The sequence below is a fragment of the Lontra canadensis genome, unplaced genomic scaffold, assembly GCF_010015895.1.
Source record: "Lontra canadensis isolate GAN:19392208 unplaced genomic scaffold, GSC_riverotter_1.0 scaffold15, whole genome shotgun sequence".
In the NCBI taxonomy this organism is placed as follows: domain Eukaryota; kingdom Metazoa; phylum Chordata; class Mammalia; order Carnivora; family Mustelidae; genus Lontra; species Lontra canadensis.
The window spans coordinates 17,952,739-17,969,546 of NW_022631009.1; the positions used below are offsets into that span (position 1 = coordinate 17,952,739).

The following is a 16,808-nucleotide window of genomic DNA, read 5'->3' on the forward strand; positions in this document are numbered from 1 at the left end:
AGAGAGAGAGAGCATGAGCACAGGCAGACAAAGTGGTAGGCAGAGGCAGAGGGAGAAGCAGGCTCCCCTCTGAGCAAGGAGCCCGATGTGGGACTCCATCCCAGGACGCTGGGATCATGACCTGAGCCGAAGGCAGCCACTTAACCAACTGAGCCACCCAGGCGTCCCCCTCTTGTCTCTTTTTAAACATTAGTTTGCTGTTACCCTACCTCGGTGCTTTAAGAAAAAAAAAAAAAATCCAGCCTCTGGATCTGTAAAATGCCTATAAATTTAAAGGAATGAAAATAGGTTATTGAATTGGAACATAGACTAAATCTTTGGTGTAGGAGTACTAAGGATTGTCAGAAGCTTAGTGCTAGCCTACCCACTGGGTGTTAGAGCCTCCTCACAAAGGCTTCCCGACCTATCCCTGAGTTTGGTTAAATGCTGAGTTATGAGGTTATTTTGTAATGTTATGCTGTACTCTTAAAATTGTTTCCCGTCACAACCATATGTAAAGATTTATTCTGAAATGGAACTTGGTGAGTTCTAGGGTAGTTTGCCTTTTATTTTAAAAACAAGGGAAACTTTTGTTCATGTTGCTACTAGAGGAAATACAGTTCATGACTTTTAAGCGTTGTACGCTTTCGGGGAAAGATCCTTTAAAGTAGATGAGTGCCTAATAATTATGTAGAGACATTCAGTAACTTAGTAATTGAATGTGATCTTTGGTCTGCAGTGATTCTGTGGTTTTCTTGTCTCCTGAGGACTCTAATGTAAAAGGGGGAACTAAATACTCTTTATTTTATAGTTTCTTGTTTGTAGGTTTTTTGTTGATACCATCTGAGATTTATGCTTAGGCGGCCAATTTAGTCCTGCTAACTGTTTTGAGGTTTGCAAGCACGATATATTTTTGTGCAAATTTTGGGAATTGAATTTAAGAAATTTAAAAAATTTGGTATTTGGGGAAACATCCTAAGAGTATATGTAAAATCAGTTTCTATATGAAAGTTTCAGATGGGTTAGATGAAACTGAATATGGCAGTAAGTGCTAGTCCCATATAAACATTATATATGTATCCCCACTGATCTGTTTGCTTTTCAGACATTCAAAAGAATTCTAGGGCTGAAAAGAACCACAGGTGATTTTCAGTCTTCCCCTACATAGAGAACCTGAGACTTAATGGGCTCAAATGAGCTCAGTTAGTAGTAGATGATCTGGGAGTAAGCTCCAGATTTCTTGTTACCCAGTGGACATTGTTTCTAGTACAGATGGGTATACATTTCACATGCTGTTAGGAGTCTACCATGATTTTTGAGATTAGAAAACGGAATTGATGGCAGTGACCATCATTTCCCTAGTGGCCTGAGATTTGCTGTTGAGTTCTTGACTTCATACTCTTAGCATTTTGATGTTTTGAGAACTTCTTTTAGTGTTATAAGTATGGTGTACATGGAATGGTATTTGAAGCCATGAAAGCAACATTTGATTTTTAATCAATGTTACTGCCCAGTTTTGAAAAGGCTTTGACAAATTTTATCTGCCCCCAGCTCCTTCCTCTCCCTCCAACTGTAGCCTTTGTGAAAGCTCTCAAGACCTTGTTGGGCGAAGAGGAAGGAATGGGAATGAACAGGTTTAGTTGTCTGCAGGAAAAAAATGTACCTTCTGGGAGTACTACTGTGGTTTTGGGGACGTAAACCTTTCTTAGGCTTTTCCCTCCAGCTCTGCTCTTGCCTCTGCTCCGGGATTTTGAAGGTCATTGTTTGGAGCCTCCCAGTTTATTTTATCCATTTTCTAGTTGGCCTTCCCAGAGTTCATGAATCCCACAAAGTGCATTACTCTTGTAGTATTTCATCTTCTCTTGGAATCCAGAAATGTGCCTTGTAAATGAGCAAACTGGGATTTGGGAAAAGACTTGACTTTACAGGACAAGGAAAACACATTTTTGTTAATGAAAGTAAATGCAACTCTAGACAGCAAAAATGAAAATGTATTTTGTTGGGGGCCAGTTCACACATGGTCAGGTGCTGTTCTTTGGGAGTGAGAATAAAGTCACCAGTGAGGGGGAGAGAAATTAAGTATGGCATCATTTGAAAGTTATTTTTGCTTAGGAGTAAGTTTCAGAATTGGCAAGTAACTGTATATATGTTAGTGTTTGAAAGGTGCTCCTCAGCATTAAACAGGGGATAGAATTAATAGGATAAAATAAACTTGAGCCAGTTGGGTCCTACTAGAATCTCCTACTGAAATAATTAGGTTATTTGCCCATATATATAATAAATGATTTATGGCAGCTTTGAATCCTAAACTCGCTTTAAGCTGTAACTTATTTTTGGGGTGTGTATACCACTTTGATCTGTTAGTACAAGTGATTGAAATTTGATTTTGTCCATTTTTGTTACTTTTCAGAAAGCAAAATTCATGGAATTTCCTATTTAAAAATTTTTTTTTTAAAAGATCTTATTACAGAGCACGTGTGCACACACACAAGCAGGGAGATCTGCAGGCAGAGGGAAAGGGAGAAGCAGACTCCCTGCTGAGCAGAGGGAGGTCTCTCTGGGGCTCTGTCGCACAATCCCCAGATCGAGACCTGAGCTGAAGGCAGACACTTAACCGACTGAGGCACCCAGGCACCTGCATGGAATTTCCTATTGATTTAATGTCTTAATTTTTTTCTATTGCTTTCTAAAATTCTGTTTTTAAGAGAATTATTTATGAAAAAATTTTGAAAGACCAGGCACTTGTTTTGGTAGCTTGATAGACTGAAACTCTTACAATCTCTGCACTTGATTACATCTTTACATTTAAAATGAGTTCCTTAAATTGATCAAAATGTCTCGTTTAAATGAGCATTACAGTATTTTGTATTAATTCAAGATATTTTCTTGAGCTAAGCAGCACAATCATAATAGATAATATGGGTTAATATCTTTTAGTTATGCAGCCCTTTGAGATTTTTTGAAGCATAATTTTCTTTTAGAAATGGGAGAGGTGTTATCCTTGTTTTATAGATACAGACATAGAGGTCTTAATTTGTATAGTTTTGTGTCAGAAGGCCCTTCAGGAATTTGAGACTGTGTCTTAAGTCAATTAGGCTTTCAGACTTTTTCTTCCCCATTACGTTAAATTCTTAATAGATTTATGCTACCCCAGTATCTTCATTTTATGATTTACATATACATTTAAGGATCTCTTTTGGCATATATAGCACAGTGTTTAAAAAGTGGCTTCCATTAGTGTTGGTTCAAGTACCAGCTCTGTTGCCACTTTGTGTATTATAACTTCTAGGAGCCTCAGTTTCCTCATCTGTAAAATGGGATTAATATTATCAGAGTTGCTAATGGAGTGGTGAGGGAAGGGAATTATAGAGTTGACTCAGGAATATTTTTGGGGACAAAAATCAAAGATAATATAAAAAACATTCTTACCACAGCAGATTTTTTGTATACTACCATTAGAAATCACCAAATAATGATATAAGTATACCTATCAGAACTATTTTGTTTTGCCTGGTGGTGGGTATTAAGGAGGGCACATATTGCATGGAGCACTGGATGTGGTGCATAAACAATGAATCTTGGAACACTGGGGGAAAAAAAAACTATTTTGTTTAAAAGGAATTTGTACATACGGTTTATTCATATTTCATTTTGTTTTTAAAGGTTACGGGAAGTTTCAGAAAAACTGAATAAATACAATTTAAACAGGTAAGAGTTTTAAGATACTTTAAATTTTCTGAAAACAGCATTTTTTTCTTCTGTAGGAAAAATAACTCATTTAGGCAGAAGTTACCAGGAGTATTTGAATCTATCAACTTTTTATGAGTTGGATTCATTTGAATAATAGGTTCTATTCATACTGGTTTCTAAAAAATCTGGCATGCCAAGGACATAAAATAACTATCATAATTATTATTTTTCAATTATTGCTTATTATAATATGTAAATATCAATTTTTAAAAACAGGTTTTGCCAGCTTTTTTTTTTTCCTTCAGTTAATCAGATAAAAATAAACATACCTACCCTAGAATGTATTTGCCATTTAAAAAAATAACTTTTGACTTTTTTTATTACATAGCCACCCCCCTTTGACTGTATTGGAACAGGCCGCCATCAAACAGTGTGTGGTAGGACCAAATCATGCTGCCTTTCTTCTTGAGGTAAATTCTTTATTGTAAGGTACAGAAATGAAAAGGAACTTAAATTAAAATACAGTTGTGCATTATCATGTATCTTCCTTTTTAACTAGGCAAATAGAAATTTCTTGCCAGAGTTGTTTCAGAGATCACCCAGTTCCATTTCCTTATTGTGTACATTCTTTGGCTCAGAGAAAGCTTAAGTGATTTACTACAGCTTGAAACCATAGTAATGGAGAAGTTCCTGATACCCAGTCACTTCCTTACTCTGAATTCTGTTAGAGATACTTTAACTTATTTTTCCTGGTGTCCTGATAATGTAATATAAAACAACTTCCCCAGGTCAGGTGTGAGGGCCTTCTCAAAAGGAGCTTATTTGTTGTCTTCTGAATTGACAGTGTTGGAGACGTAATCTGTTTATTGAATAAATTCATATTTTAATACACATTCTTACTTTGGTGATTTCTTCTATTTTCTTGGCTTTTAGGATGGTAGAGTTTGCAGGATCGGTTTCTCAGTACAACCAGACAGATTGGAATTGGGCAAACCTGATAATAACGATGGGTAAGACCTTAATGCCCTTTCTATTTAGTAAGTATTTAGCTCTTCCAAGGTATTATATTAAATCTGTGCTTTGATTTTGATGGCCTTCAAATTTAAAGAAAAGCTTTGTAGAAAACGAGGCACTTAAAATAGTGAAATAGTTATCATGTAGTTTGTTTTAATTTTTCTGCAAGCAGTGATTTATAGCATTAGTATTGAAAATAGCAGAGAAGTCAGTCACTTTACAGGAGTTGGTTATCAGAGAATGATTTATGTATGTGGTAGGTCTCAAGTCAGATCTGTTCTTTGACTGAAATGATTTTTTAGATCTTTCCCGCCCCCCCCCCCCGATTTTATTTTTAAGTAATCTTTATACTCAGTGTGGGGCTTGAACTCACACACTGAGATTGAGTATCGGGCTCTACCAACTGAGCCAGCCAGGCCCCCTTCCCTGCCCTTTTTAAAGTAATATCTATACCTAGCATGTGTCTCGAACTCACAACCTCCCCAGACTGAGTCACGTGCTCTACCAACTGAGCCAGCCAGGCACCTCATGTTTTTTCCTTTTTAATATTTCCACTTCAGGTAGTGCAGTTTGAAATTGACGAAGGGTCTTCAAAATTGTGGTCTTTATAAATGATGCATATAAAAACCATTGCTAGATAATGTATGATGAATTCCAGTTGCCTGCCTCTAAGGAAGGCATGATTACTTGAAAAAATCTAAAGAATTACTCATTTGCAGTTAAACCGTGCCATCACTTTGAACCAGGAGCGAGGGCTGGATTGCTAGGGGCTATAAGTTGTTAGGCTTGCTCTTTGATGGGAAGGACACATTCATGAGCGGTCGGGGAAGAGTGAGGCTGGTGTTTCACCGCAATAACTCCCAGAGCAGTGAGGCTGGGAGTCCCAGGCTTGTGCCTCGTGAGTTTGGGACTGTTCTGTGACTGTTGTTCCTCCTGTTTTTTTTCCAGGTCAAAGTTGAACAGCAACTCCGGGGCGGGGAGGACATCGAGGCCCGGGAGGACAAGTGACTCCCCATGGTTTCTCTCCGGTTCTGAGACTCTGGGCAGGCTGGCAGGCAACACCCTGGGGTAAGTTGTGGCCAGGTGACGGCCTCCAGTGGTCTGGGCCGGCACTCTTTGAGTGCTGTCACTCCAAGACCGTGCCTCCTGCGGTACCCAGCGGTGCCGTGAGGAAAGCCCCGAACGCTGGGCAGGCGATGTTGTTGCTCATGGCATGGCAGCACCCAGGCTCTTGACCTTTTAAAAGTGTCTGATGTTGAGTTGTGTCTGTTATATCACTTACCGTGTTGCCTGTGTTATTTCAGTTTTTCAGTGGTGCCAACTTTGGTCTCACTTAAGCTAATTCTTGGGTAAAAAAATCTAACATTTGTTTCTAAGTTCCAAATCTGGTAGTTCTTTCTGAATTAATTTAGTGAGGTTTGAAAATCATGTAACTAAACCTGATAGCCTTTAATTAAGTTACTTTTATTTTTAAAGAGTTATTTCTAGACAGAGTGCAAGGTGGGGGGCAGAGAAAGGGGGAGAAAGGCAGATTCCCTCGCCCGAGCTGGGAGCCCCGATATGGGGCCCAATCCTAGGACTCTGAGATTATGATCTGAGCCAAAACCACGAGTCCGACGCTCAACCAACTGAAACATCCAGGCGCCCCAGATTCTTTTTATTTTTTTTTATCAAGATACAGTTGACATACAACATTCTATTAGTTTCAGATGTACAGTGTAATGATTTGATATCTGTGCTTTGTGAAATGATCACCACAGTAAGTCTAGTTAACATCTATCCTCATACATAGTTTGTCTGTTTGTTTTTTAAGATTTTTATTTATTTGACAGAGCACAAGTAGGCAGAGCGGTAGGCAGAAGGAGAGGGAGAAGCAGGCTCTCTGCTGAGCAGGGAGCTTGATGCGGGACTCGATCCCAGGACCCTGAGATCATGACCCAAGCGGAAGGCAGCTGCTTAACCGACTGAGCCACCCAGGCACCCCTTCCTCACTGTACATACTTACAATATAATTTTTGTTTCTTGTGATGAGGATTTTTAAGATCTACTCTTAGCAATTTTCAAATACGAAATACAGTATTAACTATAGTCACCATGTTGTACATTATATCCTCATGACTGACTGACTTTATAACTGAAAGTTTGTACTTTTTAAAAAAATTATTTATGACACATATACTTCTAAAACTAGATAATCAACTCTTTCATTTTATCTGAAGTTGAGAAGCTGTTAAAGAAATCATACACAAATTCTAAGCCAGATGATTTTACTCATTTTATACCTTGATTCTTAGATACCTAGATTTTCTGACACTACCTGATGAATGATTAGATAATGCCAAATCAGTCAAGTCAGCAGATGTGTTCAAAGGCTGCTCAGAGAAATAGAACTAGAAGCAGTTTAAATTGTTTCAAAATATGGTAAGAGAAGGAGGAATGTTTTAAACATTTTTAAATGATTAAAAATATTTAACAGTGTGAATTTCTAGGTAAAGTTAAATTTAAAAATTGAGAGCCCCAAATGCTACTGTTTCTTTGCTTTTTTGTTTTTATGCTGAACTAAAGTTTATTTTGAGGTCAGAGGAAGGTCATTTAGTGGAGTACATCCTTTATTTAGCTCATTCTGCATTAGCACTATTAATAGGAAACATAGCTCTGGTCTTTAGTAAAATATTAAGTATCTCCTTTTAATGGTCCTGTGTACACAACTAATAACAGCAATACATGATAAAGAATTCTGAAAATGATATGTAATAACAAATGAAAGAAATAACTATTATGTGTTATACCATGTCAGACTATATCTTCTTTAAGAAATTTGTTTAATTCATGAGAGACTCTTAATCTCACAAAACAAACTGAGGGTTGCTGGGGGTGGGGAGTTAAGGATAGGGTGGCTGGGTTATGGACATTGGGGAGGGTATGTGCTATGGTGAGTGCTGTGAAGTGTGTAAGCGTGACAATTCACAGACCTGTACCCCTGGGGCTAATAATACATTATATGTTAATTTTTAAAAAACTTAAATAAGAAATTTGTTTAATTGCAGGGTCAGCAAACTACAGTCTATGGACTAAATCCATTCCCTCTTGATTTTATTAAAACAGGCATGCTTGATACTTTTACTGTCTGTGGCTGCTTTGTGCTAAGATGGCAAAGAGGAGTGGTCTCCACAAAGACTTTAGCTCACAAACCCTAAATAAACTATTGTCTGCTTTTTACAGAGAAAGTTTGCTGATCTGTTTTATTTTATCCATTTATGCAGTGGCATTTGTTAACTAATTTGTGTTCTGTATTTTTAAATTAAAATTTCTGTTTTGAAATAATTTGATTTCCTTTTGTTGTTCTTAAAGTACATCATTGAAGTAATTTGACTTTTAAAAAGTTGTCCCCAGGGGCGCCTGGGTGGCTCAGTGGGTTAAAGTCTCTGCCTTCGGCTCAGGTCATGATCTCAGGGTCCTGGGATCGAGCCCCACATCGGGCTCTCTGCTCAGCGGGGAGCCTGCTTCCCCCCCCACCCTCTGCCTGCCTCTCTGCCTACTTGTGATCTCTGTCAAATAAATAAATAAAATCTTTAAAAAAAAAATTCCCCAATGTTAACATTTTACATAACTGTTAGTACAGTGATCAAAATCAGGAAATTAACAGTGATAAGTGCTTAATCTACAGTTTATTCACATTCCACTAACTCCCTTTTCTCTGGTTCAGGAGTCAATCCAGGATCCCAAATTGCATGTGCTTGTCATGCTTCAGTAGTTTCCTCTAATCTGGGCCAGTTTCTCAATCTCCTTACTTTCTGGACCTTGATGTGTTTGAAAAATGTCCAATTATTTTGTAGAATGTTTGAATTTGTCTATTTCCTCATGATTAAACCCAGGTGACACATTTTCTTTTTCTTTCTTTTTTAAGTCGTCTTTTTTAGAGTGGTTGTCAGGTTCACAGCAAAAATGGGAGAAAGATACAGAGATTCCCTGTATACTCCCTGTTTCTACATATGTATAGTCTGTTATCATCAAGATCTGCTGCCTGAGCAGTCCATTTGTTAAAGCTGATGAAACTACACTGATCCGTCAGTCTCACCCAGAGTCCATGGTTCCCATTCGGGGTCACCCTGGATGTTGTACATTCTATATACAAACGTATGATGACATGTATCCTCCATCATAGTACTGGACAGAGGAGTTTCAGTTCCTTGAAAATCACCTGCACTCTGCCTGCTCACCCCTCTCTCCCCTCTAACCCCTGGCAATGACTGGTGGTGTTACTGTCTTCATAGTTTGGTCTTTTCTGGAATGTTGGTAGTTGGAATCCTGTGTCTGGATGTACTACAGGTTACTTATGCGTTCACCTACCGAAGGACATCTTGGTTGCTTCCAAGTTTTGGCAATTATGAATAAAAATTGTGTGCAGGCTTTTTTGCGGATATAAGTTTTCAACTCTAATACCACAGAGCACAATTGCTGGAACATACGCTAGGAGTATGTTTTGTTTTATGAGAAACTGGCTACTATTTTCCAAAGTGGCCATACCATTTTGTTTTCCCACCAGCAGTGAGTGAGAGTTCTTACTGTTCCACATGCTCACCAGCAAAGTTGGTGTTGTCAGTGTTCTGGATCTTGGCCATTCTAATAGGCGTGTAGCGGTATCTCTTTGTTTTAGGTTCCATTTCCCTAGTGATGTATGATGTGGAACGTCTTTCTATATGCTACTTGGTATCTGTATTCACCAGAGAAGATACACAGATAGGGGTCTGTTAAGGTGTCTGTTAGGGAGGGTCTCTGGCCCGTTTTTTGATCAATTGTTTTTTTTTCTTTTTAAGATTTTAATTTATTTGATAGAGAAAGAGTACATGCACACACAAGCAGGGGGATTTGCAGGCAGAGAGCGGGGAAGCAGGCTCCCCGCTGAGCAGGGAACCCCATGTGGGCTTTGATCCCAGGACCCTGGGATCATGACTTGAGCCAAAGGCAGACATTTAACCGACTGAGCCACCCAGGCGCCTCTCTATATAAGCTTTAGGCTCAGTTGTTGGTATACAAAAAATAATACGCTAGGATTTGAGTGGGATTGCAGGTGAGGCATTTTTGTCAAGAATACGGCAGAAGTGGTGATGTTCCCTTCTCAGTGTGTCGTGTTAGGTGGCCCACGCTGTTGGTGCATCTCTCCTAGTGATGAGATTACCCCTGATTAGTTAGATAAGGTGGGGGTTGCCAGATTTGTCAACTATAAAGTTACTATTTTCCCCTTTGTAATTAATACGTATTATGTGGGGAAATTCTTTGACTAAGTATTTTATTTTTATGCTTGGTTTTAGCATCCATTGATGATTTTTTGCTTTAAGTACTTCTGTGGTGTTGGCCAAATAGTTATTTTTAAAAATTTCTGTCATTCCTTTTACACTTACTAACTGGAATTCAAGCGTAAGGAAGAATTTTTCCTCTTTGTCCATTTATTTCTTGTTTATTCTATTTCTCTTCAGTTCTTTATATCATATGGTCTCGTGGATATTTTATTCCATAGTTCATTACTATTTATTATGTTGCTCAGATTGTCTTAGATTTAAGTTCTCTTTATAAATAGAACTTGATATAGCCAATTAGAATAGAATGACAAATATGGCAGTGGAATTTTATTATTTTGCTAGTGAAATATGTAACATATAATAATAAACTGTAGTACATTTGATCTTGAATAAAACCTCTGTAGATCTACCCCAGAGAAGATTAGGTCTAATCTTAAGACTTAAAATGCAGAGAGAGGGACGCCTGGGTGACTCAAGTCGGTTGAGCGTCTGCCTTTGGCTCAGGTCATGATCTCAGGGTCCTGGGATCGAGTCCTGCATTGGGCTCCCTGCTCACCGGGGAGTCTGCTTCTCCCTCTGCCTTCTGCTCCCCCTGCTTGTGATCTCTGTCTCTCTCTCAAATAAATCAATAAAATCTTAAAAAAAAAAATGCAGAGAGAAGCAATTTTTGAGTCCCCCTTGCACATCCTTGCCCACACTGCCTTTGTGCCCACTTTTTTCCTGTCCCTCACTCACTCTCTTATTCACACACATGTCCCAGAACAAACTCAGCATGAGCTTTCTTTGGCATTTGATTAATGAGTTGCAGTATTGAGAAATGTCACAAATGTCACAGTGTCCACTAAGTCATTGCCAGTCGTTTGTTTACCTTTATTTGGCCTTGCAGATGTGTGCAAAGCGTAAGCAATCGAAGGCTGATTGTTTCTCTTGGCCTCCATGAAAATTCTCAGTTTGTTGATAGTGAAATTATGACCAAGTTATTTTGTAAATAAAGAAATTTTGCAGAGTCAAAATTATTTTTCTTTATGATACATTTTCCCCCCATGAGTTGCATAGTTGGTGTTTATTCCTCTTTCTCTGTTGATTACACTTAACTTTAAAGAAGTTTGGGATTTATAGCATGTAATAGAGAATCTAGGACAGGAAGATCTTGAGACCCCAGAGGGGATTCTCATCTACAGATTTACCAGATGCAACAAAAAATGAAAAAGGCCATCCCCATGGACCGTGGTCTCCTACCCCTTCCTTCATAGTCCAGGCTTGCTCCCTCTGAGTTGTGAATCAGGGAGCAAATTGTCTCTGTATTTGAGTGTTGCATTTGAAAGATTTTGGGGTAATTGGTTTTTCTTTCCCATCAGCATAGATAATTGATAATTGGTCATTTATTTTAGCTGATTTTTTTTTTTTTAAGATCTTACTTATTTGACACAGAGAGGTCACAAGTAGGCAGAGAGGCAGGCAGAGAGAGAGAGGAAGGGAAGCAGGCTCCCTGCCAAGCAGAGAGCCTGATGCGGGACTTGATCCCAGGACTCTGAGATCAGGACCTGAGCCGAAAGCAGAGGCTTAACCCACTGAGCCACCCAGGTGCCCCTTTAACTGATCATTCTTAGAAATGCATAGCAGACAAAATTTATGGGACCTGTAGTATTTTTCTCTTTGGCCTTTTCACTGTCAGCAGGTATTTGTGCTAAAGATTTCTAGTTGCTCTTGGTTCTTCTCTTCCATAGTTACTTAGATTTATCCTGGAAGATATTTAAAGAAATCTTGTAGCTATTTTTGTTAAACTCATCTCAGACCAGGTTAAGGATAAGAATATCAGATTTACTTGGAAGAGAGTCAGTTATACTCAATAGTAGGTTTAAAATGGGGATATTAGTATCTAAAGTCTCTTTATTCTGTTTGTTGTCACTGGATGTAATAGCTGATGGGGTAAGCTGCTTTTCATTCATTTGAGCTACCATGTCTCCTTTGGTGTCTCATCTGAGCTAATAATTAGCACTGGATTTGGAGTGAAAAAGCCAAGCAGGTCACTGTAATTGTAAATAGTTGAAGCTGTCTAGGTGGGTAAGGTAGTAGGTAGTAGAGCTGTGACAAAGTAAGTGGCAGCTTTTTAAACGATGCAGCTCATGAACTGATTATTACCAGAGGAGAAGACAGAGCCATTGCTGCTAAATGCAAACTTCTATGCCTCACCTTCACCCCCCCTTTTTTTTTATAATAAGCTCTATGCCCAGTGTGGGGCTTGAACTGACAACCCTGAAATCGAGGGTCACATGCTCTACTGACTGAACCATCCACATGCCCCTCACTCCACCCCTTCTTTTGGTCCCCCAAAAGCTGTAATCCTGGTTCTTAAAGTGAATATCCTGACTTAAATGTTAGAACTGATTAATATTTTCACGGAAATAAGTATATACACTGGGCCACGCACCAATCATATATATAGTGTGTGTGCATGTCTGTGTGTATATGTTCTTTTAAAGAAACCTTTTATTTTAAAACAGTTTCAGATTGATAGAAAAATTACGAAGATAGTGCTGAGAGTTTTCATATATTCTGCACCCAGTTTCTACTGTTATTAATATCTAACATTGGTATGGTAAATTTTTTATAGCTAATGTATATTGATACATTATTGTAATCCGAAGGCTAATAGTTGTTGCTATTTCCTTAGTTTTCTCCTGTTGTCTTTCTCCTGTCCCAGGATCCCATCCAGGATACCACATTACATTTAGTTATCTCTTCAGGCTCCACCTGATTGTGATAGTTTGTCAGATTTGGCCTTATTCTTGATGATAATGATGATGGTGGTGGTGCGGTTCTGTGTGTGTGTGTGTGTGTGTGTGTATGTGTGTGTTTTAAACCAACCATCTGGGTTTATGGACAAGACTTGGTCCATGGGCTTTTAAGTTTGCAAGCTGGGGGCTAATTCCTATGGTGTGATTTCCTCAGTTGATTTCGAATCGTTCTGTTACTTTGAGTACTGTGAAATAGGATCAGAATTGTAGGATTAATTCGATGAGCAAAGTACAGGTAGTAGAAACTGGTTTTCCCAGTACTTTTGAGTTTAATATTAAAAATTACATAGTTCACTAAAATTATAGATGAAATTATAGATGAATTATATACTGTATTTTTTGACCACTACTAAATCTCTGTTAGTGTATGCTTGGTTCACTATCTTATTCTCTCTAGATAGTGAGTTGATTGGGGAAGGAATGTTGAGCTGTGAAGTAGGGAGACTGGTAGGTTGTTTGGATTGTGATAGAAGAAACACTCTGCACAGTGGGTATAAGTGGGAAAATGTGGTATACTTCTTGGTAACAGTCAAGTTAATGGGCAAATCAGAGGTATTTTGACATAAGTCTTTCAGCTAACCTCTGTTGAGGATTTGCATAGCAGAGAGTGCGGACAGGCAGCCATTGGTGTTTCGATGGAAGAATCCAGCAGCAAATTTGGGTATTTTAGGTTGGCTGATACGCTCCGCTCTTCCATGTTATCTTAACGTCACCTGCTTATGAGCCCCTCATGGAGATTTGAGTTTATGATACCTGTAAGCTGTTATTATATCTGATCAGGTTTCTAGCATTATTTGCTTGGGGGAGAAATGGTATGCATTCCTTGGTGGAAATAAGCCACAAACTAGGACATTTTGGAGTGAAATTAATAGTTAGGCTCATATAGTAGGCTTAAACAGGCAATATCTCAAGCAAACCAGGGCATATTGTCACCCTAAATATATATTGTTAAGACTTTTAGAATATGGTTCTCTGTGTTTTCAAGTTAAAATAATATATTATTTCATATAATATATATATATATAAAATAATATATTTAGCTTTGAATGTTAAAAAATTTCAAAAGTTGATCTGAGAGACTTTGATACCTTCATAGGAAACCATGAAGTAGAACTGCTGCTTTCATATTTGATTTGAATAACCTGTTTATGTTTCATTGTTCCTTTATTATTTCTATTGCATAATTGTTACAATTCATATAACTTGAAAATATGTACTTTCTAGAATATTGCTTTCTTTTGATAACACATGGCTTAATTTTTTAAATCACATAACAAAATTTACGTCTTAGCCATTTTAAAGTGTATACAGTTCAGTAATACTAAGTATATTCATGTTGTTGTGGAACAGATCTCCAGAATTTTTCATTTCGCAAAACTGAAACTTTATACCCATTTTAGCCCATTGATCCCCTCTCCTTAGTCCCTGATCACTGCCATTCTACTTTCTGTGTCTATGAATTTGACTTAGATATCTAAGCAGATATCTCATATAACTGGAATCATACGGGTTTTATTTGTGACTGGCCGCTTTCACTAGCATAATAGATTCGTGCATGTTGTAGGCTGTGACAGGATTTTTTTCTTAAGGCTGAATAATATTCCAGTGTATGTATCTGCCACATTTTCTTTATCCATTCATCCTTTGATGGACATTTGATTGCTTCTACCTCTTAGCTACTGTGAATAATGTTGCTGTGAATGTGGGTATGCAGATATCTCTTGAGACTGTTTTACCTTCTTTTGCATATATATCCAGAAGTGGGCTTGCCTGGGTCATATGATAGTTATATTTTTAATTTTTGATGAACCTCCGTACTGTTTTTCATATCATTGCACCATTTTACAATCCCACCAACACTGCGTGAGTGTTCCAGTTTCTACCCATCCTTGCTGCTAACACTTAGAATTCTCTGTTGTTGTTGTTGTTGTTTGTTTCAGTAACACCCATTCTAATGGGTGTAAGAGGATATCTTACTTAGTCCTGATGATTGGTGATGTGGAACTTCTTCTCATGCTTGTTGGCCATTTGTGGTCAGCCTTGGAGAAATGTGTATTCACATCCTTCGCCCAGTTTTTAATGAGTTATTTTTTGTGTTGAATGTAGGAGCTCTTCATATATTCTGCATATTAGCCCATTATCAGACGATTTGCAGGTATTTTCTCCCATTTTGTAGGTTGCCTTTTCACTCTTGATTATGTCCTTTGAGGCACAGTTAATAGGTTTGATACAGTTCATTTTCTCTGTTTTTGCTTTTAGTGCTTGTCCTTTTGGTGTCCTATCTTAAGATCTCTGCCAGATCTAACAGGAAGCTTTTCCCCTATGTTTTCTTCTAGGAATTTTGTTGCATGTGATATATGGTATGTGTGATACAACATAAGGGGCCAGTTTTATTCTTTTGCATAGAGATAGCTAATTTTCCCAGCATCATTTGTTGAAGACACTGCCCTTTCCCCATTGAGTGGTTTTGGCACCCTTGTCAAAGATCATTTGACGGTGCATGCAAGATTTTATTTCTGGGCTCTCTATTCTGTTGCATTTGTTTATTTGTCTTTATGCCAGTAGTTCTGTAATAATGTTTCAAAATCACAAAGTATGAGTTCTCTAGAATTTTGTTTCTCTTCTTTTTCAAAATTGTTGGCTCCTGAAGTCTCTCCAGACTTCACATGAAATTTAGAATGAATTTCTATTTTTGTAAAAAATATTTTGTAAAAATATTTATTTTATTTTATTTTTTTGTAAAAAAATACCATTGGGATTTTGATAGTGATTGGAATGAATCTGTTGCTTTGAGTAATAAGGACATCTTAACAATATTAAATCTTCCAGTTCATGAACATGAGGTTTGTTTCTTTTTATTTGTGCCTTCTTCAAATTTTCTTAGCCATGTTTGAAAGCTTTCAGTATACAAGTTTTACCTCCCTGGTTAGGTTTATCCTTTTTTTTTTTTTTTCCTTTTTCTTTTCTTTCTGATGCTATTGTAAATGGAATTGATTTCTTAATTTCCTTTTTGTTAATGGAATATATTTCTAATGCTCCTTTGTTTATCTTTTGGTCTGTGAATGGTCATTACCATTACAATTATGAAAACTGGTACACAGCTGAGATGAAATAATGGTTCACACTGTAGCCCTGAGAATGCAAAATATTGTTTTTCTCTAGAATTATCTTGGGTGGTTCTCAGGCTGTAGTTACAGATACACAGAAGCAATAGAGTACCATCAGCGAGGGTAGAAAGCCATCAATAAGGGTGACACACGCCATGTTTTCTGGAGATTTTTTTTCCATTTTACTGTGGAAACTTTTAAAAGTTTTGTTTTTTTGTTGTTTCTTTGTTTTTGTTTAGACAGAGATGGGGTTTTCCAATTAAGTGATAAGAGATCAAATAGTTGTATATTAATTTGAGAATTGTTATGGTGTGTATAGTCAAACATTTTTAAGGGAAAAAGACACTTGGAAAATCAAATTTAAACTAATTCTTTTTGCAGTGGGAGGTTGAAGGTCTCAGTCTTAGGTGAGTACAGTGAAGAGTAGTTAAGAATAAAGCAGCTTTCTCTAGATCGAATGATCTCTTAAGTATTAGATTGATTTTAAAGAGGCATCAACTATACTCTATTTTTTTTTTTTTTTTTGGTAAAAGAGACTGGCACTCTCATGATTTCTAAGGCTAATGTGGTTTCAGGGAATGTTTTCTTAAAGATCCGATTGAATGCAGAAAAGCAGTTGTTTATGGTTATCTAGCTTAGTTGATCTGAAGATCCTTAATGCTTGTGTTGGGGGCAGAAACTGAAGATGGAAAAGGATGCCCTTTCTAAGTTTTCTCATACTTAAGAAAAAATTACTAATTATTTTAAATAGTAGGTTCTTTTTGGTTAAGGTAGTTAATAGTGCTAAATATTAATGGATAGATACCTTTGCAAATGAATGTTTCATTCCATGCAAAGCAGTTTGAGTCCTAAACTCTGAATTATACTTTTTGTGTAACACATTGTTGATAGTTAATGTCTGATGAGTGTTTCATGAAGAG

At 37.5% G+C, this 16,808-nt stretch overlaps 1 protein-coding gene across 6 annotated transcripts in view; it reads left to right on the forward strand.

Annotated features, from left to right (window-relative positions):
- UBR5 (ubiquitin protein ligase E3 component n-recognin 5) overlaps positions 1-16,808 on the forward strand; it is a 137,882-nt gene that overhangs the window by 40,771 nt on the left and 80,303 nt on the right. For all 6 annotated transcript variants that reach the window (XM_032858564.1, XM_032858561.1, XM_032858562.1 and 3 more), the window contains exons 2-5: positions 3,643-3,687; positions 4,058-4,139; positions 4,603-4,679; positions 5,632-5,751. In XM_032858564.1, the coding sequence (XP_032714455.1) occupies positions 3,643-3,687; positions 4,058-4,139; positions 4,603-4,679; positions 5,632-5,751 (324 nt within the window). The remainder of the gene's footprint in view (positions 1-3,642; positions 3,688-4,057; positions 4,140-4,602; positions 4,680-5,631; positions 5,752-16,808) is intronic.